The sequence below is a fragment of the Corythoichthys intestinalis genome, chromosome 10 (assembly GCF_030265065.1).
Source record: "Corythoichthys intestinalis isolate RoL2023-P3 chromosome 10, ASM3026506v1, whole genome shotgun sequence".
NCBI lineage: Eukaryota > Metazoa > Chordata > Actinopteri > Syngnathiformes > Syngnathidae > Corythoichthys > Corythoichthys intestinalis.
Genome location: NC_080404.1, coordinates 52,737,036 through 52,761,920, shown reverse-complemented (window position 1 = coordinate 52,761,920; position 24,885 = coordinate 52,737,036). Strand labels below are relative to the sequence as shown.

Here is a 24,885-nt window from a genome sequence, read left to right as displayed (position 1 = left end):
TTAATTAGTTGTTTGTAGAATATCCTAGAATGATTTCCTGACCAATGTATCGATAATCGTTGTATCGTCAGATCGTTATCGTGAGCTTTCTATCACAAAGTGTTTCGTGAGATACGAAGAGGTTCCCACTCCTAGCTTTCACTAAAAAAAAAACTAAGAATTTTTTTTATTTTTATTTTTTTTTTTATATAAGACCTTATTTCATACCTTAAAATGTCATTACACTTGATAACACACATCACTTGAAAGGTAGGTGATTTTCCCAAGGGCGTAGGTTTGCATAGGGACATAACACTAGCAACATTTCAGGATGCTTAAATTGTCCCCACCTACTTTTACGCAACTTTATTTGCATTATATAATGAGTTCAGTTACATAGGTCATTTAGATTGTCTTCGCATATGCTGTAAGGATAAAATTGACCTTACCATTATTAAGTGAATTATTTTCATGATGTTCAGGCTTAAATTTACCCCTTTCACTTGCTGAATGTGCCAGTCCATTTTTTTCCTCAAACACACGTTTGATTGGCTAATGACTTGACCCCCCCACCCCTTACACGCACACGCAGCCAGCCCCGAGTCCTGACACAGAAATACAACATTTCAACAACATACCCATTCCTCCGCCCCCTTCGAAGAGGAGGGATATTAGAAGTTTTGTTTGGCCAGCTGCAGCGACTAAGGATTGTAAAAAGGTGTCAATGTTATGCAGGTGGGAAACACCACTAATTTTGCTACTGAAAGCTACCTGCATCACAGTTAGCATTACATTAAACCGTGTGAACTTACAAACCTGCAAAACTAGAGTAGAAGCCGGATGAGAGAAACAGTGAGAAATGTAGTGAACTCTGCCGGAAACTATAAACGTGAGCTTGAATCTGTTTGGAGAGAGAGGTCCCAGGACACGTTTCACAGGAAAATGTTGACAGTAAAAAAAAAAAAAAAAACATGCTGATGCTCTTGATCACGATCAAGCTAATAATTGCTCAACCCACTGATGAACTGGGAAAAAATAAATAAATCAAAATGCTCTCTGGCATTGTTCAGGGGGCCGGACCAATTGTGGAGGCGGGCCATATCCGGCCTGTGGGCCGTAGTTTGGGGACCCCTGTTTTAAATGTTTCTTGAGTAGTTTTAGAAAACAAAGGTTGGAAAGGAACAGTTTGTCACTTGAACCAGATGCCTTTGTCTTCTTGTGCGCAGGTGACGTCAGCGCGTTGTGCCGCATTAAAAGTAGTCCGGGCAAAACGTCATGCTTAGTGCTGGCAAAATTAATCGAGGCGGAGAAAATTGCTCGATCAATTTAAAAGCAATCCTCAGATACGATATAAACTCAGTATTTTAACTCTGGTAGACCTCAAATCATGTGGCTCTTCAAAACTAAATTAAAACTCTTTTAATGTGTTTATTACTAGTAGACATCCAATCCATTCGAAGTACTTGAAAATGGATTGAACGTCTCTCGTTGTCAATGGTAGCCATTCAGTTAGTACTAAAGAAATAATCACTATTCTAAAGTTGGATGACTCAGCAATTTTATTTTTGGCACAGGAAGTCGACTGCCCGCCGTTGCACAACAAAGATAACCGTTAGAATATTTCCTTTCTTTCTACGACTTGTGTGCGCTTGTGGTGCACCGACGCAAGTTCTCACAGGACCGTTTTTGCGGCGCGTCTCGCCGCTAGCGAATTTCGATGCAAGAGACGTGACTCATCCTTGAGCTGAGCGTTCCCTAATAAATGGAAGGAGGTGCATTCTGCGTGAGGGATCCCCTGCTAATTAATGCCTCCTCCCTGCATTGCGACACTGGCAGACCCTCTTCGGTTTCGGGGAATGAAGGTCGTCAGCAAAGATTGTTTGCCGACTCATGTCACTACGCATTGTGCTGATCTACCGCTCCTGACGCGCCTTTGGGTTTTATGCACGTTGCTGTAAAAATGTCCGGGCGAGGTCCGATTGCTAGGATAAGGCGCATACCTGTCTGTATTGCATCAGACAAGATGAAGGTGAAAGGTCTTTGGCCGCGTGGAGACAAATTGTACTTTTACGTAACTGACTCTTTCGTCACAGAAGTAACTTTGCACGGTCGGTAAATCGGCACGGGAAGGTGACGTCATTGGCGTGGGAACCAGAGGCAAGACGAATAGCGGCATTTCACATAAGGTGATTTACATAACTTTAAAATCAGCAAGAAGCAATTAAAACAAAAACAATTCATAAATGAGATTGAAATACAAATTATGAGAGTAAAATCGGTAAAACCCAGTTAAAAAAGTAATACATTGCAGATTTAAAGTGCGTATGACACCATGCGTATGCGAATGTGACTTCACCCGGGTCAGCATCTCACAATGCAGCATTGCTTTGGCATGCAAAAGGACTGCGGATTCAGCTGATTTTGCGGTTTTAATTCGTTTATTTTTCGCATCACGCCAGCCAAACGGCTGCAGGCTTTTGTAGCTGCACCAGAGAGAGGCGTGTTAGCCTTTTTGGGTTTCAAAAAGTTCCCGTTCAACCTGAGATCGGCCAAGACAAGTGTGCGACAACTATGGGACCATTGGACTTATGAGGAAGTGAGTAAACATCGTGTTTTGTACTATGTCAAATACTGGGATCATGGCACACGTTTTAATACGGAGGTGGCTGGCATTTTGTGGCTGACAATGCTCCTTGTCCACTGAAAATGCCACTCGGCCGACGACCGGTGGCTTGTTGCAGCTACGCGCTCCTCCGACATCGGCTGGTTTGTCCGGCGGTCATTGTCCAGCTGCTTCCCTGCAAACGAATTCTCCTGCCCGCAGCAGGGGAACGACAAGCTATAACTTGCTCGCTGCCTGGCGTGTTGCCGATCGGTGAAGACAATCCTGCCGCCGTGTGACACGGTCCGGGATAGTTTTGTGTGATTTTTAGCTTCGAAAGCGAAAATAAGACTTTGAGACGTCACTCCGTACGGGCTAGCATGTCTGCTAGCTGTCATGCTTCTTGGTTTGTTTACATTTTCAGAAGCCGCGGCAGGGAAATGACAAAAGCCGGGCTTACTCCAGTGGCATAGAATATCGTTCGGGTGGTGTAACAGTAAAGGTGAAGTCGACAGTTTTGACCATTATGGAGTAATTTTGCCATGTCTTACTGAATAAATGCATTTTTAATATTTCATATTCCATTAGCCCAAGACTGTTGTCATGATCATCGTATTTATTTAGCAATTCGGATAAAAATACTTCGCTAAAAAGAATATCCTGTAAAAATATTGGAGTAGAGAGAACAATGACATTTTACGGCTCTCTTCGTCGCATTTTCCTCGTTCTAAATCATTCCCCCTCAATGGGCCGAATTCTAAATCAGATGAAATCATGACCCTGATGACATCATCCTCCATTTTGGGACGCCATAGCGATATAATGGCAGGCGGGGCTAAATGGCAGATTAAAAGACTAATTTCTCGTCATCTGCGTTTTGCCAAATTGTTGTATATAGTTGAATCGTCTCAATATTAGGGCTGTCAAACGATTAAGAATTTTAATCGAGTTAATTACAGCTTAAAAATTAATCATAATTAATTGCAATTCAAACCATCTCTAAAATATGCCATATTTTTCTGTAAATTATTGTTGGAATGGAAAGATAAGACACAAGACGGATATATACATTCAACATACGGTACATAAGTACTGTATTTGTTTATTATAACAATAAATCAAGATGGCATTAACATTATTAACATTCTCTTAAAGCGATCCTTGGATAGACTTGTGGTTCCTAAAAGATAAGTGCTAGAACAAGTTAAAGAAATTTTACATTAAAACCCCTCTTTAATGTTTTCGTTTTATTAAAATTTGTAAAATTTTCAATCAAAAAATAAACTAGTAGCTCGCCATTGTTGATGTCAATTATTACACCATGCTCACTCCCCAAACCCATAAAATCACTTGGACCCAAGTGCCAGCAGAGGGCGCCAAACACCAAAAAACAACGCATGTGCGTTAATTGCGTCAAATATTTTAACATGATTAATTTAAAAAAATAATTACCGCCCGTTAATGCGATAATTTTGACAGCCCTACTCAAAATATGATTCTAATTCACATAATAATGCTATTTAAGACTCTTTAATCCTCATGTACTCTAAACAGTAAGGGCAGTTATGGATATGTTATAATAAGCAGTAGTGTTTTAGCTCTGATTTTAAGATGCGAATCCTTTGAGCACAACTCAGACCTTCAGACAATTTGTTCCCAAGTTGAGGAACATAATAACTGAATGCTGCCTCACCCTGCTTGGTTCTTGTTTTTGGAGCATACAACAAACCAGTTCCAGATGGCCTAAGGCAGGGGTCGAGAACCTATGTCTAACGAGCCATATCTGTGCACCTGGCTCTCTGCCAACCTGTAATCTTAAACTTGGAACCGGCCGGCTCGCTTGACATGAACGAGCTGATGGCGCATTCCAACCATGATTTTGGACACTTCAAACGTATGTCGCTATAATATGCTTCAATTCGGTGCCCATTGGCGATCCTCCTGTTGCGGATTTCGCAGAGATGGGTGCTATAGAGCTCGCCTCGTGTGTTAAAAGTCAGCCAGCAACGGGGCTGGCCCTTCACGACTCGATGCTAAGCGAACTGGAGTAAAGATAGTCCCTGGATTACAAACGAGTTCCTGCACTGGCGATGTAACCTGATCCACACAAGTCAGAATTAACCCTTTAAGTTTTAACTATCCTACTGGTTTGTTTGAAAGTACTGTACAGTGGTACCTTGACATACAATCGCTTCGACACACGATCTTTTTGACATCCGACATTAAATTTGACTCGACATTTGTTTCTACATCTGACGACATGCTCGAAAGACGACGCGGTTTCTTTGTTTTGCCGGAAGACGGACTCGCGGCAGAGTTTCTCGTGCGAGAAATCAACAGTTTCCAAGAAGGTTAGTGCAGGCGGTGTAAAAAGGAAAAGGTGATGCTTACCATTGAAATGAAGATGGAAATGATAGAAAAATATGAGCATGATGCGCGCATCCGTGAACTGGCTCGACAATACGGCCGTAGAATGTCGATCTTGACGGTCCTCCTCCATTCGCCAGTCTTTATGAGTTAAGGTCACAAGTATTATTGTGGTAACATCGCCAAAAAAATAGCCAGCTTCGTCAGGTTTGTAATCATTTATTCCATCAACTTGGGCAATACAACATGCCTACTGTCCGCTGCAGTTGACGCCATAAAATAGAACCACAGTCTCTATCTCACCTTCACGTCAGCCACGCAGTGCGTTCAGGTACAGCAAAAAACGTTCGACACATTAGAACCCGATTCATTACATTATTACAGGATTAATATTATTATAATATTATTCCGATTTTTATTTATAATTTGTTTTGCTCTAATTGCCATTTGTAATAGTACCAGTCATAGACTTTATATGTACTGACATGACACATTCCCCATTCACTGCGCCACGCCTTCCCGAATGGGGCTGTCCAACACTCTTGCTTCATTTACTAACAGTCGGTCACATGCAGTGATCTAACGGTGGATTTAGGTTGATAAAGTACGAACACTGTACCGCATACAAAAAGGAAGTATTGTCCAAGGAGGATTCAAGGCAATTACCATATTTTGCGTACCATGCATTAGAGCAGGGCGGTAAACCAAAAATTTACCGTCACCGAAATTCTTAACGATGACCGACGTAATTTTGACCATGTCGGTAAATTCGGTAAATTAATTAAACAAGAAAATAGTCTTTTCATCCCGCTTTGATTCTGTGTTGTTCGTCTATGTTCATTCCCCTTTAAGAAAGCAGTGAATGTGCTTACGTAGTGAGTCACGTGATCATCAGGAAGCCAATCAAACAAAAGCCCGGTAAGCTAACGCTAGCAGCTAACGCTACAAGCAAAACGTGATGGAGTGTGGCTTAAGGGAGGTTCACCAAACTTTCAACCGACATTTAGTAGACTCTTGGTGGCATCCAGACGGGCTTTCACCCGCTGTCCTCCTTTGTTCTCACGATTTCCGGAGATGGTGCTTTCAGTGCTTTCTACTGGTAGCCAGGCTAACGCTAGCTAGCGGCTAACGCTACAAATGAACGTTATGGAGTCGGATAGAGGCTCTAACCTTATCGAAACGGCTGAACTTAATGAGTGGATTGGGCACGGACTGCATCTAGCAATTACTATGTGGCGTTATTTTGTATCTGTCTGTGTGTGTGATTCCTCTGATAGCTTTTGTGATGGTAAAGAATTCTGCATAAAGTACAATCCAACGGCGAAACTTATAATGACCGAGAAATGGCCCCAGCTATTTTTATTGTGCGTGCATTTATGAAAAAATGCACTGGGGGGGGGGGGGGGGGGACCCTTAAACCATAAAGTAAACACTTGTATTTAATAATTATATCACAGCAGCCATTAACAATAAGTTGTCTTTTTGAAGTGTACTGTTCAAGCTGCAAGTCATTTGTGTTACAATTACATGTTTGCACAGGCATATTGATTTTGACAATGTACATTGTTCAAGTCATACACGCTGTTATAAATGTTCATACTTGAATTCTTATTGCTTACAATACATTTTTATTAGGGCTGTCAAACGATTAAAAATTTTAATCGAGTTAATTACAGCTTAAAAATTAATTAATCGTAATTAATCGCAATTCAAACCATCTATATAATATGCCATATTTTTCTCTAAATTATTGTTGGAATGGAAAGATAAGACGCAAGATGGATATATATTTTCAACATGCGGTACATAAGGACTGTATTTGTTTATTATAACAATAAATCAGTTCTAAATCAGTTATAGAAATTTTATATTAAAACCCCTCTTAATGTTTTTGTTTTAATAAAATTTGTTAAATTTTCAATCAAAAAATAAACTAGTAGCCCGCCATTGTTGATGGCAATAATTACTTACACTATAAAATCAGTCGCACCCAAACGCCAGCAGAGGGCAGCAAAACTCCGCTAAACACAATTAACAGGTGGGCCTTTCACTCTAGTGACATTTAAATATGTCTGAGCTGGGCAAGTGCGTTAATTGCGTCAAATATTTTAACGTGATTAAAAAATTAATTAACGCCAGTTAACGCGATAATTTTGACAGCCCTAATTTTTATAAATTTAATGTTTAGACTGCATGTACAATTGTTAAATACAGTATATCAAATTGAATGCTGGTAAATAAATCAACAAGAAATAGTTAATCTGTATTTCATGCATTGATTCAGATTTTCAAATTATATAACAGTCCGCTTGGGCGAATTTATCGTCATTTATCGTTATCGAGATAAATCTGCTCAATTTATCGTGATACATGTTTAAGGCCATATCGCCCAGCCCTACCATGCATGCATTTTCAAACGTAAAAAAAAATCAGTGGGAGTAATTAGCCGCTACAGAATTGCCATTATACTTTGCAATATTTACGTTTTTTTGCTTTTAACCAATAATCAAGACTGTTTTACATCCATATTTATAAAGAATTCAGGGATTTAAGCATTTATTCACTAGAATTTTCAATGGAAAAAGCTCTTTGTTTACGCATGGCGGTCGCTAATTTCCTTACCGACTAGCCTCATAGTTTGCAATATTTACGTAAAACAAATGCTAACCGCACGTTTTTTTTGCTTTTAATTAAGGCTGCAGTTATCAATTATTTTAGTAGTCGATTAATTGATGAACTAGTTAGTTCAAACAATCGAGTAATCGGATAAGGAACATCAACAATTAAAATACCTGAGCTCATCCTCAAACGGTATGAAAAATAAATAAATGAGGATCTATAAACAACAAAAGAACAATTGCCTAACTTACATAGCAAAAGTCCGCTAGCTTAAATGCTATAAAATGCTAATATTTTTTTTTTCCTTCAATGCTCTTAACAAATGGTTCGGACACATATTCCCACAAAAGAACGGCTAAATATATCTATAAACGAAACTACGAATGCATTAAAAAGAAAAACATTAGCTCACACAAAACTAAACTTATGTTGGTCTTAACCGGGAGCAGCTGGATTCCGCCTTGTGAAATGAGGCAGACTAGAGGACAGTGTATCCACCCAAATCAATACAACTAAATGCAAACACTTTCAAAACCATTACAACGCCACTTTAAACAAATACGCGAAGCAGCATAATTTAATTCGAATCTTTTGTTTGTAATCGAATACTCGAGTTAATCGATTAATCGTTGCAGCACTACTTTTAACCAAGAATCGAGACTGTTTTACGTCCATATCCATGAAGAATTCAGGGATTTAAGCATTTATTTACAAGAATTTTCAGTGGAAAAAGCTCTTTGTGTTTCCACTTGGTCAGCTTTGATGGAAATAGGCCCCCTATGAATCGGCCCCGTGTCCTGTCAGTACATTATGAAGTCTATGTACCTGCAGTATTTTTTAGGGATTTAGTGTAGGTTTTCGTGCTCTGGAACAAATTAATGGAATTATAATGTATTCTTATGGGGAAATCGTGCTCGACATACGACCATTTCGATTTACAAACAAGGTCCTGGAACGAATTAACTTCCTATTTAGAGGTACCACTGTATTGCGTGGTAAAACTACTGTAAGCAGTACATTTTTCTCAAAAGGTTACTCAAGTAAATGTAACGCGTTATTACCCACCTCTGGTTGACTGGCATTGAATGATTTTACAGCATTTCAGTGCTGTTGACGGCGCGAGACGTCCAATCCATTTGAAATGCCCCTCCCATTCCAAATGGATTGGACGTCTAGTGCCGTCAATGGTAGCCAATGAGCAAATTTCTTTTATTTATTTTTTTTAAATTTTGGCAACCTCCTCCATGCTTCATTTGCTTTATGAAGGGGAAAGCTGCCCTCATGTGGTATTCAGCCATTACTACCACTGAAGCAGAGCACCTTCTGTACTTGTGTGATTCAAGTCCAGAAACGGTCGATTTGGCCAGGAGGAGTTAGTCAGCACATTTTCTGTTCTATTTTTCCCCCCACTTGGCCCTTACTTTTTTGTCCATATGGGACAATGTTGTGATGGTGAATCAGACCATACACTGTAAAAATAAAAGCCTTCTAATTTGTTGCCAAATTCAAATTTTCTAATTTTCTTAAGTAATTTATTGGAAAAAACCCCAATGTCATAATGAAATCCGCAAAAAAATAAACAAAAATGCAAAGAAATGAACCTTGAACCGATTAGAAAAAAAAAAATGTAATTTTCGGACTATAAGCCGCTACGTTTCCCCGTTTGTTGTTTGTTAATAGGTAACACTTTATCCGACAGCGGCGTCATAAGACTGCCATAAGATAGTCATAATTGTGATATGACACTATCATGGATATTAATGAATGCTTATGACAGTATCATCCGGAAAATTATGTCGCCAACTCCATTTATGTCCAGCTCGGATCTTTTACATCCATTCAAAAGTGAGATAATTTGCCGGATTACCCAAAATGGCGTCCGTCACAAGTATTCCTTAATGCTCATGGCGGTGTCATGTCATAATTATGATGGTCTTATGATAGTTTTATGCCACCACTTTCAAATAAAGTGTTAAAGAATACCAGAGCTAGCGATTAATGAAACAACTGGATGAGTAACTGAAGAAATAATTAGCACAGAACATGAATTTTAAGTTATAGTGATGCACGATAACATATTTTTCAACCGATACCGATAACTGCTCCTTTTTCCACATCAAATGTGAACAAATAGTACATTTCAACATCTAAACCGATGTATTTTAATTAATTAATATTAATAATACTTACGAACATGAGCTGTTTTTTTTCGAGCTAATTTTTTTTTAATGCATTTGTAATTTAGTTCAGTATATTCAGCCGTTTTTTTAATAGGAATATTTGTTGGAACCATTTGTTAAGAGCATCAAATTTTTTTTTTTTTTTAAGTTAGCATTTTATAGCATTTAAGCTAGCGGACTTTTGCTATGTAAGTTAAAGTGGCATATAATGGTTTGTTTTGAAAGTGTTTGCATTTAGTTTTATTGATTTGGCCCTCTAGTGACAACTGTGAATATGACCTAACTCATTTCACATGGCTGAATCCAGCTGCTCCCTGTTAAGACCAACAGATGCTAAGTTTTTGTCTGAGCTAATGCTTTTTTTAATGCATTTGTAATTTAGTGTATAGGTATATTTAGCCGCTTTTTGTGGGAATATGTGTTTGAACCATTTGTTAAGGACATTGTTAAAAAAAAAAAAAAAAGTCAGCATTTCATAGCATTTTAGCTAGCGGACTTATGATACGTATGTTAAAGTGGCATATAATGGTTTGTTTTGAAAGTGTTTGCATTTAGTTTTGTAGATTTGTGTGTAGGGGTGCACGATATCCATTGTTTGAAACCGATATCTATAACTTCCTGCTCCTCAAGGCCGATACTGATACGATAACGGATAATGTGTGTATATATATATATATATATACACAGTGGGGAGAACAAGTATTTGATACACTGCCAATGGGTTTTCCCATTGGCAGTGTATCAAATACTTGTTCTCCCCACTGTATATTTTTTTTTCAATGTATATTCACCTGAGTTTTTGAACACCTCAAAAATACTACAAAAATACTAGTCGTTGATTCAGCTTAGATTTGCCTTTGACCGAACCAGAATTTTCATGATGACATGAACATTATTATAATGAAAAAAACAAAGACAGTAACAAAACTTTGCATACTGGAAAAACAGGAGTGGAAACAAACGCACAAATCCCAATCCGACACCGTGCCAAAAATATTATTAATAGGGCCGATAATATGTTATCAGATCCGATAATATGTTATCGGATTTATTGGGATGACGTCATAATTCCTATTATCGGACCGATAATTATCGTGCACCTCTATTTGGGTGGATACAATGCCCCTTAATTGCACAAAAATGCCTTTAGGAGGGTTTGAAGCGCAGGCACAGAATTGGACAAATTTGCGTCGATTGCGCACATTTGGAGGTTTAATCAAGTATATCATTATCGGATTGCATTATTGGTTGAATTTTTTAAAATCTGGATTATCGGTGCAATGTCATAATTGCCATTATCGGCCGATAATGATCAGCAACCGATATTATGGTGCATCTTTAGTTATTGACATTTGCAGCGCTGCAATGCATGCTAGGAGGCATGTTTGACAACAACGGTGTTGACAACAGGTGGCAGCAGTGGTTGACTGCCTCCCTGAGGGAGCAGTGATGGCCAAATGAGGCTTCTTGAAGCAATGAAGCTTTGCAGCCATTTGGTTCAAAGGCCATGGTGGTTCATTTGGTCTTATGACAGTCTTATGATGCGGCTGTCAACTAAAGTTTTACCAATTACTGTAAATATCCTTTAGACAGTGAGGATTATCTATTATTATTATTATCATTATCTATGAACAAATAGCTTTCATGTCAAATTTGGTGGGTGGTGCCTTATAGTCTGAAAATTACGGTAAATGAATATTTTTTTAAAATCAAATATATGGCATCCCACTTGTTTCTGATTTTCATCTAATGTAAACTTAAGCAAGTTGAATAGATGACTAATGAACTCATTGGCTGCCATTGACACTAATAGATGTCCAATCTATTTGAGGTGGGAGGTTGGACGTCTATTAGTGTCAGTGGCACTGAAAGAGTAAAAAAATCACCCAAACATGAAAAAAAAAAAAAAATCCCAAAAATAATGGAAATGCAATGCAATGCCAAATCGAGAGAAGGGAGCGTCCAGTCGACTTTAGTTGCTGCGTCAGGCCGGCGTGTCAGCTGACTTGCCGCTTCCCCCTCTGCGGCGTTGCCCCCCCCCTGCCCACCCCTTAAGTCCCCTCCTCTTCCTCCCTCCTCTCCAGTGCAGTGGTATAGCGCTTGTCATGTGGAATGCCCGCTTGTGATCGTCCGGCATGGAGACGACGCGCGTGGACGCATGCAAAACTGCGTGGAGGCAGCAGGGTATGCTTACTTGGTTTATGTCTAGATGATGACCTCACGTCGTTTGTCGTTTCATGACAGTTGCGGTTGTTTCGTCAAGGCTTGAGAAGAGCTCGCCTTGTTGGCAGCCGTTCATCTAACTTGTCTAATTCGCGCTATCGACGGCAATAGATGTCCAATTTATTTGAACGAGGAGGAACTTGCGGCTAAAGGTTTGGGGGAATATGTACGTGAAAATAATTGTGGGGGGAAAAAAAGATGAGAAAATGTTTGTTAAAATGTCAAAAGGTGGAAATTATTGCTGCTTTTTAAAATGTATTATGGTAATTTTGCTGACTATAAGGCGCTACTTTTTTCCATCATTTTGAATGCTGCGGCTTATAGTCTAATGCGGTTTATTTGTTGATTTATTTGGGTTAATAGGTAACACTTTATTTGACAAATTAAGTGTTACCAGTTATTATCTTTTGGTGTACAAATCCCATAATACAGTGAGGACAGCCGCGGCTTATAGTCCGGCCCGGCTTATCTATGAAGAAATGCGGTTTTCGTGTCAAATTTGGTGGGTGGCGGCTTATAGTCCGAAAATTATGGTGATTAATTTTAATCATTTGAAAATGAAGTATTGTAAGTATTGAAAATTAATGGAAAATCCCCAAAATGTGATACCATTGCCATGAATTTGAAGTTGAAGAATTTTAAGTATAAAAAATTAAAAAATGATTAATTGCCTTTTAAAAAATGAATGATTTATTTCCTTCATTTTATATAAAAAAAAAGTTATACTTATTCCTTTAACTGTATTAAACCTTTTTAATTTTTTAATTATTTGAAATTTAAGTATTTTAAGTACACTGCAAATTTGTCATGTATTAATGAGATTTTTTTGTCTTTAGTCAAATAATTTTTCGTTTCATCGTTTTGAGTGTTAAAGACTAGTTAACAGATTATTGTGTCAGATTACTTCACTTTAAGTAAATATCACAATTTGTTCTTAAGACCATACATCGAAAAATTGGTCATTTTTCACCTAAATCAAGAAAAAAATTGTTTCAAATATTTTTGAACAATATCTGTTCTTGAATTCTGAACATTGCTGACATTTCAAAGCTTTTCTAAGATTAAATATATGAATTTTATTGCCTAAAATAAGTTTTTAATAAGCTTATTTTCAGCTACCTATTTTTCTTATTTCAAGAAATATGAGTAAAATTTACTTGAAGCACTGGCAGATCATTTTACTTTTTTCCAGTAGATTTACTCTGAAAATAAGGGAAATAAAGTAGTTTTAAGGTGTTTTTGCAGTGTATAGGAAATGATAATTAATACATTTAAAAAAGTTGACAATTTTATATTTTAGAAAATTTCTATTTTCTTTATACAAATACAGCTCAAAATTTTCAGTGGAAATATTTTAAGTATAGAAAATTAACTTGTAGCTGTACTTTGTTTATATTTAGTATTTTGTTAATACTATTTTTATGTACTTGTATGATCCTATTTATTAGATGATAATTCAGGCATCAAAATACTTCAATTTCACATCTTTAGCTGTACGTTTTAACCATTTAAATTTGGTATTCATACTATTTTTATGTACTCCATTAGATATCTATTCAGGCATCAAGGAGTTAATCAAGAGACTGTTTTTTTTTTGCTCAGCTGATTTGTGTGCGCAAGTGTCATTTCCTCTCTTTTGTAACCGTTGCAACATTTATTCGAGGACCTTTGTCCACAATTCCACTGCGTCCAAAGGTGGACGTGCGAGGTGCATGCGGAAAACATTTCCGAATCTTTAAATAACTGCTTTGTTAATGTCACTAAATGAAAAGAACAGTTTAATCCCATCGATGCCTCATTTTACATTTAAAATCGACATCAAAAAGCACTGCGAGAATAGATGAGTACATAAAGGCAGTAATATAGAGGAAAATTACATTGAAAAATGGGGGAATCCTAAATGAACAGAAATCGGTGGCGTGGGAAGTGCCCCTGGTCTTGGGGGGTGAATATATCTATAAATATAAATATATCTATAAATAAAACATTACAACAAACACACACACACATAAAACAACAAATTTGGACCGAAACAGCCGTTTTTAGATGGGGAAAAATGAAGATTGAGATCCTCACCACCCCTTGCTGTGAATGACTTTCAGAGCCCTCGACAGAAATAGGAAAAAAAAAAAAAAAAAGGTTTTTATTGATATTTTTTAACTTGTTGCAGTGAAAGGCGTAAAAATTCCTTATGGCTGGGAGGGGCTGGAATGCATCTAGTGCTGCAATGATTAATCGATTAAATCGAGTAATTCGATTAGAAAAAAGCTTCGAATTCAATTTAGCTTCTTCAATGATTCGTTTAATTAGACTGGCGTTGTAATGGTTTGTTTTGAAAATGTTGCATTTAGTTGGGGAGGATACACTGCCGTCTGGTGGCATAAGTGAATATCACATATTTGTCTAATATGGCTGAATCCAACAAAAGGCCAATAGGTTTGTTTATGCATTAGTAATTTAGTTTGGAGGTACATTTAGCAGTTCTTTTTGATAGAATTGCACAAAAAAAAAATAACATTAGCATTTTATAGCATTTAAGCTAGTGGACTTTTCCTATAAAAGTTAGGTGAATTTGATCTACTAAATTTACATATCAGTTGTATGAAAAACTATTGTAAAGTCCCCATCAAATGTGATCTGATCTTTGTCAAAATCACACAGATGAAAAAGCAGTGTCTGCCTTAACTAAAACCACCCAAACATTTATAGGTTTTCATATTTTAATGGGGATAGTATGCAAACAATGACAGAAGGGAGAAAACATAAGTAAGTGAACCATCACATTTAATATTTTGTGCCCCTCCTTTGGCAGCATTAACTTCAACCAGACGCTTCATGTAGCTGCAGATCAGTCTGGCACATCGATCACGACTAATCTTGGCCCATTCTTCTCTACAAAACTGCTCTAGTTCAGTCAAATTTCTGGCATGAATCGCTGTCTTTAGGTCATGCCACAGCATTTCAATGGGGTTCAAGTCTGGATTTTGACTTGGCCACTCCAGAACGTCTATTTTGTTCTTCTGAAATCATTCTGAAGTTGATTTACGTCTTGTGTTTTGGATCATTGTCTTGTTGCAGCATCCATCCTCTTTTAAGCTTCAACTCTCTGACAGTCAGGTTTAGGGCTTCAGCTATCGAATATTTTAGTAATCGAGTAATCGACTGAAAATTCTATCGATTAATCGAGTAACCGGATAAAACAAATATATTTTTAGGTGAAGAGCAATTATAGATATACATGAGAAAACAAGACATTTTATCATTTTCAGTCAATCAATGTCTTTATTTTTTATGTATATTGTTGAAAACAGCCAACAATTGCATCTCAGATGTAACTAGAAAAAAAAAAAAGACTAATTCACTGCTTTCACTCAAAAAACCTTTAGATCTTATTTAAAAAAAAAAAAAAAAAAAATTATATATATATATATATATATATATATATATATATATATATATATATATATATATATACACACACCTAAAAATGCCTTTACGCTTGATAACACACATCACTTAAAAGTTAGGATTTTTTCCCCCACGTTTTTCAATTGAATTTCTATTTGTGTCAAGCCATTTTTAAGTTCTAGTTAAGTTTTAAGTTAGTCTAAACTGTAAGTCCTGATAGGATTTTTAGTTTTTGCACTGTTCAAAATAAATGTATGATACAGGCTGTATTGGAGCACATTAGGGACTAGTGCTATTTGGTGTTTTATCCAGCAATGACTACTGAGCTAAAATTGATAGTTAGCATTATTGAGTTTTTATTTGACACCCTCATCACTCCACAACGCTATGTTATGTGAAAGCCTGTATGTAAGACACGTTAGCCACGCATCGAAAGTGGTCTTAATTAATTGAAACCTAGCCCTCCGCAGGGCTAACGTAAGATGAGCTAGTAGTGACAGTAACGTTAATCTTATACAGTATATTAGCGCTTAGCGCTCTACTGCTTTAAGATGGCGGCTGTTTGCTAACGCTGCCCAGACGCGGCCTAGTCTGTCAATAAGCATCTAGTTCAACATACATGTGATCTCTATGAGACTCACCAGACGCTAGCTGCAACTAACGTAGCATGTGCGGGCTAGTATTTAGCAACGTCGGCGTCGTTTGTAGCGGTTGTCGGCTGCAGTAAATTTTTTTATTTTTTTCCCCTTCCTCCTCTCCGCACGTGACATCAGCGCGTTGTCCCGCATTAAAAGTAGTCCGAGCAAAACGTGATGCTTAGAGCTGTCAAAATAAACGATTACTCGAGGTGAATAAAATTACTCGGATCAGTTTTTAAACTCGAGTTACTCGAGTTGGTCGAGTATTCGTTTCAGCTCTAGTCAGGTTTTACCGCAAACATCCAGATAAACTTTTGAATTAATTCTTCCATTAATGATTGTAAGTTGTCCAGGCCCCGAGGCAGCAAAACAGCCCCAAATCTTGATGCTCCCTCCACCATGCTTCACGGTGGGGATGAGGTGTTGACGTTGGTGAGCCGTTCTATTTTTCCTCCACGCATGACGTTGTGTTACTCCGAAACAATTCAACTTTGGTTTCATCAGTCCACAAAATATTTTGCCAAAACTTCTGTGGAGTGTCCAAGTGACCTTTTGTGAACATTAAATGAGCAACAATGTTTTTATAGACAGCTGTGGCTTCCTCCGTGTAGTCCTCCCTTGAACACTATTCTTGGCCATGGTTTTACATACAGTTGATGTGTGCACAGAGATATTGGACTGTCCCAGTGATTTCTGTAAGTCTTTAGCAGACACTCTAGGGTTCTTTTTTTCCCTCTCTGACTATTCTGCACTGAACTCTTTGCGTCATCTTTGGTGGACGGCCACTCCTTGGGAGAGAAGCAACAGTGCTAAACTCTCTCCATTTGTAGACAACTTCTCTGACTTCCGTTTAATGAACATCCAGACTTTTATAATGGTTTTGTATCCTTTCCCAGCTTTATACAAATCAACAATCCTTGATCGCAGGTCTTCAGACAGCTCTTTTGACCGAGCCACGATGCACACCACACAATGCTTCTCATCAAGACAATTGTTACCAGGTGTGTGTTTTATAGTGGGCAGGGCAGCTTTAAAACACTCATCAGTGATTGAGCACACACCTGACCTAAATTATTTGGTAAAAATTAGTTTCAATTGCTCTTTAAGTCTGCTTAGGCAGAGGGTTCACTTATTTTTCCCCTTCTGTCATTGTTTGCATGCTATCCTCATTAAAATATGAAAACCTATAAATGTTTGGGTGGTTTTAGTTAAAGCAGACGCTGTTTTTACATCTTTGTGATTTTGACAAAAACAAATCACATTTGATGATTTTATGTAGAAATTTGAGAAATTCCAAAAGGTTGACACTTGTTTGTACCACTGTATCAGCTCGACTAATTAAACTCCTATTGTTTTGTGTTGCTGTTGTTGTTGTTTTTTTTTGTCGAAATGTGTGCTCATAGTTGCACATGTGTTTTTGTTACCGCTTTACAAAATAATCAAAATGTGGAAAAAGTGAACGAAGTCAAGAAAAGTTCAAAGAACCCTAAATTATCTTGTTTGCTGTCTGTCTAGCAGAATAACGTCACATTTAGTGAGGACAGAACCGGCGTAATAAAAAACTGTGGCTGTCTAAGTTTTTTTTTTTTTTTTTTCCTTAGCTAAAGACAACATTTTCCACAAAATATTATTTAGTTGTACTTTGATCCTCATTTTTTGAAATGCCTTTTGAGGTTATGCTCAGGTATAAACTTTTTTGTTTCACATCTGCTAAAACTATTCTGTGGCACATTTAATGTTTGTTGTCCAATTAATAGAACTTTTTGATTTCTTAAATAATCAAAAGCTTCAGCCCTACATGCATCAGTATCGGGTTTGGTCAGGCTGGATAGTTTTCTCAGCATGTTACTTTTAACTCATTGGCTGCCAGTATAAATGGATTGGACATCTATTGTTGTCAATAGCAGAGGATGATTGAGACAACTTCCCGCCCTTAGCTCGAGGGAAATTCCATGGCATTCCTTCATTTGACAATGAAGCGTATCAGCAGCGGTTGGATGAAAAGATCATGTGAAGCGATGTGCTTGCTACATTTTGGCTGGCTAGCAGATTATTCATAATAAATATTATCTTCCCCTAAGTTTTAATACTGTAGTTACATACAGCTGCAGTTGTTGTTCCAGTGCTTTTTGAAGAGCCGAATTCGGTACCATTGTCGCAAAAGTTGAAGGAAAAAGTCATTTTTAATCGGGAAAGGGAAAAAATATAGATTTTTGTAGTTTTCAAATGTGTGGTTAGTCAACTAATTGCAAAAATAATCGGTGATGAAGCAACTATTCTAGTGTTAAGTTGGGTTTCCTCCCAGCGTGTAGCTTTTACTGCTTCATTTTAAATCCTCTCCACGATTTGGTCTCGCCAGGCCTCTTATGTAAGACACCCATGAAGACGTCATGTTCTCTCACGCTTGTATTTCATTGCCACGGATTGAGTGTCGTCTACGTCTATACTGTACTCTGAAAACTCTAGTGTACTCCAATTTGATTGACACGGTTGGCTAAGCTGCAGATGTGCAGAGCATCCAGGAGGTGGCGACAGAAGTATTTTTGATTGGGAATTATTGAGGAGAAATACGACTATCACCCCCTTTAAGATACTCGTTTTAATAACCGGATGCGTTTTCCAAATCTGACGGGCAAAATACTGCAAGCCGCCTTCTCGAGGCTTCTCGTCCGTGAGGTGCGCGTGTCCGCGTGAGATTCTGGCCTCCCTCTAGGCGGGCGCGCGGCCCTGGGCGCATGCGCACTCTGTAGCTCCGAGCTGCAGCTTCGTGTTTCCGCGGAGGCTCAACATGGACGCCAAGCAGGGTTAGTCCAATCGTCACGTTTGATTCATTCCTTTAACATGCGAGGTTGATTCGTGTCGCCGCTCGTGTGATCGACCAACAACCCGCATGCTCGCCCGCCCTTCCTACGTGCGACGAGCGGGCTCGCTAGCAGAGGGGACGGTCAGCTAGCGGTGAGCGGCGGGGGTCCCCCTCCTGCGGAGGTCACGCGGGACGGCTAGACGTTTCGCCCCCGTCGGAAAGCGCCTGTTCTCCACAGCTACGCGAACATGTTTGTAGCATATGGCGGCCGTTGTGGGACCGGCCGCCGGCAACACGAACGAGCACGGCGGCCGCCGTTTAGCTAGCCGTTGCGGGGGCTATTTTTAGCCCGGGCTCCGGTGCCGCTCGTCCGCCTGAGACCATATGTAGCCAAGCGGCCACATTTGGACCGCGGTACCGCCTCTTTTCTTCTCCCCCTCGTCGTCGACTTGGCCGCCGGCTTTGGAGCTTTCATTTCCGCGCGACGTGTCCGTTGCTGACCATTGGCAACATCATCAAAGTGAATAATTACTACTATACTAGGGCGCGCTTTAACTACGTCATTGCTGTCGCAGAAACCGAACGAAAATACTCGAATAATCACGTTTGCACGACCGCAAAGATGTCCAAATTAGAAACTATGAAGGTGCAATTAGCCGCTAGAAAGCAACTGGTAATGACAGGTAGCGGTTAATTAGCGGCTGCTGCTTTCAACGGATTTGTATAGTTGTTAATTAGTGAGCGAAAACGAATTGCTGAGGGGTTGCCAAGCAACTGAGGTGATGATTACATTCAAATAACTCAACGCTTACTCAGTGGGATGATGTTAACAATTTGGGCAGCCATGGCGGAGTTGTACTGGGACCAAAGTGTCAGCGGTTCGATTCCCAGCTACGACTGCCCACTGTTGAAGTGCCCTTGGGCAAGGCAGTGAACCCTAATTTGCTCCCAATGGGTTGGCAGCGGCCCCATTTGATATGTGAATGTGTGCTAATGTAAAGCACTTTGGGCATGGTGACCATTAGAGCTGGGAATCTTTGGGCACCTAATGATTCGATTACGATTCAGAGGCTCCGATTCGATTATAAAACGATTATTGATGCACCTCCCTCCTTTTTTTTTTTTTTTTTATTTTTAATTTTTTATTTTTATTTTTATTTTTTTAAAGTTTTGTACATTAGTTCCAAAATTGTTCAAAAATACTCTCAGGCTAAACCAAACTACTATTTCAGTATCAAGTTCGCATATAGCAGTAAACAAATATACAACAATAACATTAAATAGAAAAACTCCAGTCCCCATTCTGTATCAGCAGCTTTAAACTACATTCAATTAATTTAATGTTGTGAATCAACCGTTAAAGTTGTTAAAATTGCTCCCGTTCTTCCATAATTTCCCTTTTGTCTACTTTCGACATGTGAAAGTTTTGAAACTATTTTAAAGATAGATTCAAGTCAATATTTTACCGATTTAGGAGTATTTTAGATAAAAAGTTAATTAGGTTGCTCAGAAGGTTCGCTACAACAGCCTTGCAGGGAAGTGTACTGCTTTAAGATGGCGGCCGTTTACTAACGCCCGCATCTAGCTTTTTGTAGATATGCTGCTTACACTACCGAATCTATAATGCATCTAGTCCTATATAAATGATATCTACCATAACATTATGTGGCTGTACTTTGTAGCAGCTTTTCGGCAACAGTCAGGTATGTTGTGTTTTTTTATCTTGTGGCATGAGTTGAGCTAGAGCCGTGAGTTGAGCATTGGCATTACCTGAGGGGCCGGGTAATGAGAAGCATGATGTTTAGCTACTCTCCGTTCCGTCCCGAAGACCGCGCGACGCGCTGAGTGTGTTGTACTTCCGCTTTACTTGGCATATTTCAATAATCGGAATTTGGATGTTTGTGAATCGTTCTCGAATCTTCCACGGCCGAATCGCGAATAATCTAAGTATCGGAAATTTTGCACACCTCTAGTGACCATGTAGATCACAGGTGTCAAAAGTTGCTTTCCAACCAATGAAGAGGACACCTTTTCACCGATTAGATCTTTTACATGTGTTATCAGTCAAACTTTGTCAGGTGCTGCTTGTTTCAGCAGGAAGTTCATTGGTTAAACTCTCTGCGCTGTATCGGTTGGAACAAAATCCAGCACCCACTTGGCCCTTTCTGGAATCGGTTTGACACCTGTGATGTAGATAAATGCGCTCTATGAAGACTGTCTATTTACCAATTTAGCATACATGATGATTAAATAAATCTACACCGGGCATGACGTGAGGTCTAATGTAAAATAATAAAGTATTAAAGTTTAGGTTTTTTTCCCATACAGGTAGTCCACAGGTTACGACGTACTTGCGTGATTTCGACTTTACGACGCTGAAGTCCCGTTCACAATTTTTTCTCCCATTTTTTTTAGTCGCATAAACAGTACCTTATTGTACCTCAAGGTATCTTATTTTTTACTTTATTGATATGACATGTTCTGTCTTCACTAAATGTGAAGTTGTTTAGCTTTACAGACAGCAAACAAGGGAATTGTGCTGTTTGAAGCTTTTGACTTCCTTCCCTTTTGGCAATTTGCAAAGCTGTAACACACATATGTACACTTGTGTTCAGAATGACACACATTTTAACAATAAAACACTTAGCCCAAAACAATTGGTGTTCGAATGTCCATCTAGTCTGATCAATATTTAAATATAGTAGATTAATAAAACTCATTTGCCAAACAAAAGTCAGCTATCGTAAATGTTACGAATGCTGAAACGTATTTACAATTCTCAGCAAATCGCTCACACGTAACTCCACAAACTAAATTACAAATTCATATACAAACATATTTTAGCTGAAAAAACTTACAGCCTGATGTGGGCCAAACCAGAGTGCAGCTATCCTTTATCCATGTCAGACATCTGAGTCTGCTTCTCAGTCATACAAGGCGATAGTCCAGCCAGACCCAACCCTGCCACCAGAGGGCAGCGTATCCTCCACTGTTAAACTGAGGTATCGGCTGTCAAACGATTAAAATTTTTAATCGAGTTAATTACAGCTTAAAAATTAATTAATCGTAATTAATCGCAATTCAAACCATCTATAAAATATGCCATATTTTCTTTAAATTAATGTTGGAATGGAAAGATAAGACACAAGATGGATATATACATTCAACAAACGGTACATAAGGACTGTGTTTGTTTATTATAACAAATCAACAAGATGGCATTAACGTTCTGTCAAAGCGATCCATGGATAGAGGGACTTGTAGTTCTTAAAAGAAAAATGTTAGAACAAGTTATAGAAATTTTATATTAAAACCCCTCTTAATGTTTTCGTTTTAATAAAATTTTTAAAATTTTCAATCAAAAAATAACTACTAGCCCACCATTGTTGATGTGAATAATTACTTACACAATGCTCATGGGTGCTCAAGCCTATAAAATCAGTTGCACCCAAGCGCCAGCAGAGGGCGGCAAAACTCCATAAAACACAAAAAGTGAGCGTTTCACTGTGCTGTCATTTAAATCTGTCTGAGCGGGGCATCTGCGTTAATTGCGTCAAATATTTTAACGTGATTAATTTAAAAAATTAACGCCCGTTAAAGCGATAATTTTGACAGCCCTAGTAACCGCGCGGTCTTAAAAAGTCTAAAAATGTCTTGTCATTTGAATTCAACGACATTCTCCTAAAATCTTACAAAAGGTCCTTAATACGGTTTTGAAGGGTCCTAACAATGTATTGACGTTACTTTTATTTTAAAAATGCATAAACTTCAGTCTCGCTTTTAAATTTTTCGATTTTTGAGGACGCCAAAACCTAACAACAAAGCAGAACTACCTGTGATACCCGCTCATTTTCCTTCCGTTTTTTAAAACTTTTTTTTTTTTTTGCCAGTATTGATGTGAAATGGGTCTTGAACTGTATTCAATATGGTCCTAAACAGTTATTAAAAGTCTTAAATTTGGCCTGTTGAAACATGCAGAGACCCTTTTAAACAAAATACAATACTTTTGGACTTTTTTAGGTAGTTTTGAGATTTTCTTAAAGGGTTAATTCCGACTTATGTGGAAATTTGGGCTACGCCGCCAGCATGGGAACGGAACTCATTAGTAACCCGGGGACGGCCTGTAGTTGGGGGTTTTGTATTATTGAACAACAAAATGGGCAGGTGTCCATTTTGTTCTCTTGGTTGTAGCAATCTTAACCCATTGTCTGCCATTGACGGCGATAGACCCTACTCACCAACATCACAGAATGATGTGTCGCTGTATCCGGCCGCCATATTGTCAGTCTCTGTTTAGCCCTATTCTCAATGGTTTCAATTAGTCGTTAAGTTTATAGAGCAATTCATGGAAGCTCCGGTGCTTTCAGACGCTGTAAACTCATTGGAAGCATTGCATAAAAGGCGTTATGTGGAAAAGCTTCAGTCTATCCATTCGCCGGATCCATATTTGATGCCTAAATCGATATTTTTTGACCCGCTGTCTTCGCCCTCTCTGCCTGACATCTGCTACCCTGATATCTACAACTATCTTGTCCACACAAAATCAGCCTTTTCTCACGAAAGTTTGAAAAACTTTTAAGAGCAGCACTCTAAGCAACATTACCCTGTGTGATTTCTAAAATGGCGACAATCAAAAAAAAAAAAAAGTTGACTGCGATGGCCGACGCTTCAAGGATAGGTGGATATTGGACTATTTCTTCAGTAAAACACGCAACAACTGTGTCTGCCTCATTTGCAAAGAGACAGTCGCTGTTTTCAAAGAGTTCGATGTGACGCAATATTACTAAACAAGACACGTTGACATGTACGACAACATTACAGGGAAGATACGCAGCGAGAAATTATAGCAACTTGAAGCTAGTTTATTTTTTCACAGCAGCAGTACTTTGCAAGAGTCCGAGTCACAAAGACGAGACAGTTGAAATTATGAATTTAAAAAAATAATAAAGCAAATGTGACACACAGAAGGGCTTGCTAAAATTGTTTAAATATATTGTTCTTTGTAAATCAGCCAAGGTAGCACCCCGCATTTTTTACCACACCAAATCTGGCCCCCTTTGCAAAAGGTTTGGACACACCTGTTTAACTGATGATCCGTAGACGAGGCCAGCTTCTTTCACTTGGCACCAGCTGAATATTATTCAAAATGTAATGATGGTGGAAGAAATAAGCATCTTGAATTTGAAACTGTATGTTGTCGGCGATTAGCCTCGCAATGATCTTAATTGTGGTTGTCAGCCCAAAACCCTCTAAATATATATTAAATGCATCTTACCAGATATGAAATGACTACTACATCATCTGTGGTAATCGTTTGGAGCCCAGTTTTCTCGTGGAATTGCAGCAGTCCATCTCGCTCTCCTCTCCGGGTCTCTCGGAATACGGTAGAACTTCAAGTCTCTCCGTCTATCTTCTCTGTTATTGCAACCGACCGCTACACACGCCTTCACCATTTTGATTATTAATGTTAACGAGCAGAAAAACATGCCATAATAGGAGGAATTTACGTAGCGGTAATGCATCAACACGACGAGTAGACGGACAATATGGTGCGGAGGCGTGGTTGTGACGTCATGTGAGTAGGGTCTATAGGCAACCAAGACATTTGAAGCAGTAGGTCTGGCAGCGAATGACTGAATGTTCCTTCTCTGCCACCCAACAACTTCAAATAGATTGGACACCTGCTAGTAATAAACTCATTGATGTCCTTTAAAAAAAAAAAAAAAACTTATTGGCTGTCATAGTGCTAGATGTCCAATGATATACAAAGGATTTGGACAATTTGATGCTAAAAGTCTCTAATGATTGATTTGCTCTTCTGCTTAGCCTTCTTCTGAATCAATTTGATGGCTTTAAATGATGAATCATTTGCGCTCAGCTGATTGATATTTAGGGGTGTGACAAAATATCGAAATGGTGATATATCGTGATACTTTGTATCCCAAAAGGTCATCGATATGCTCCTGCCAAGAATCGAGATATCGTTTTAAAAAGGTGTCAATGTTTAAAAAAAAAAAAAAAAAAGGAACCAACAAGTTGTTAGCAAAATCTTCCACCATGATACAA

The 24,885-nt window shown here is 38.5% G+C and overlaps 1 protein-coding gene across 6 annotated transcripts in view; it reads left to right on the top strand.

Moving 5' to 3' along the window:
* Positions 1-24,885, top strand: part of LOC130922597 (reticulon-4-like) — a 64,427-nt gene that overhangs the window by 19,650 nt on the left and 19,892 nt on the right. The window contains exon 1 of one of the 6 annotated variants that reach the window (XM_057847446.1): positions 11,790-11,931. The exons of 4 other annotated variants lie outside the window; for them this stretch is intronic. In XM_057847446.1, the coding sequence (XP_057703429.1) occupies positions 11,883-11,931 (49 nt within the window). In that variant the 5' untranslated portion in view covers positions 11,790-11,882. Of the gene's footprint in view, positions 1-11,789; positions 11,932-18,677; positions 18,821-24,885 lie in introns of those variants that run through there. One more of the 6 variants, XM_057847447.1, reaches the window with a different exon arrangement.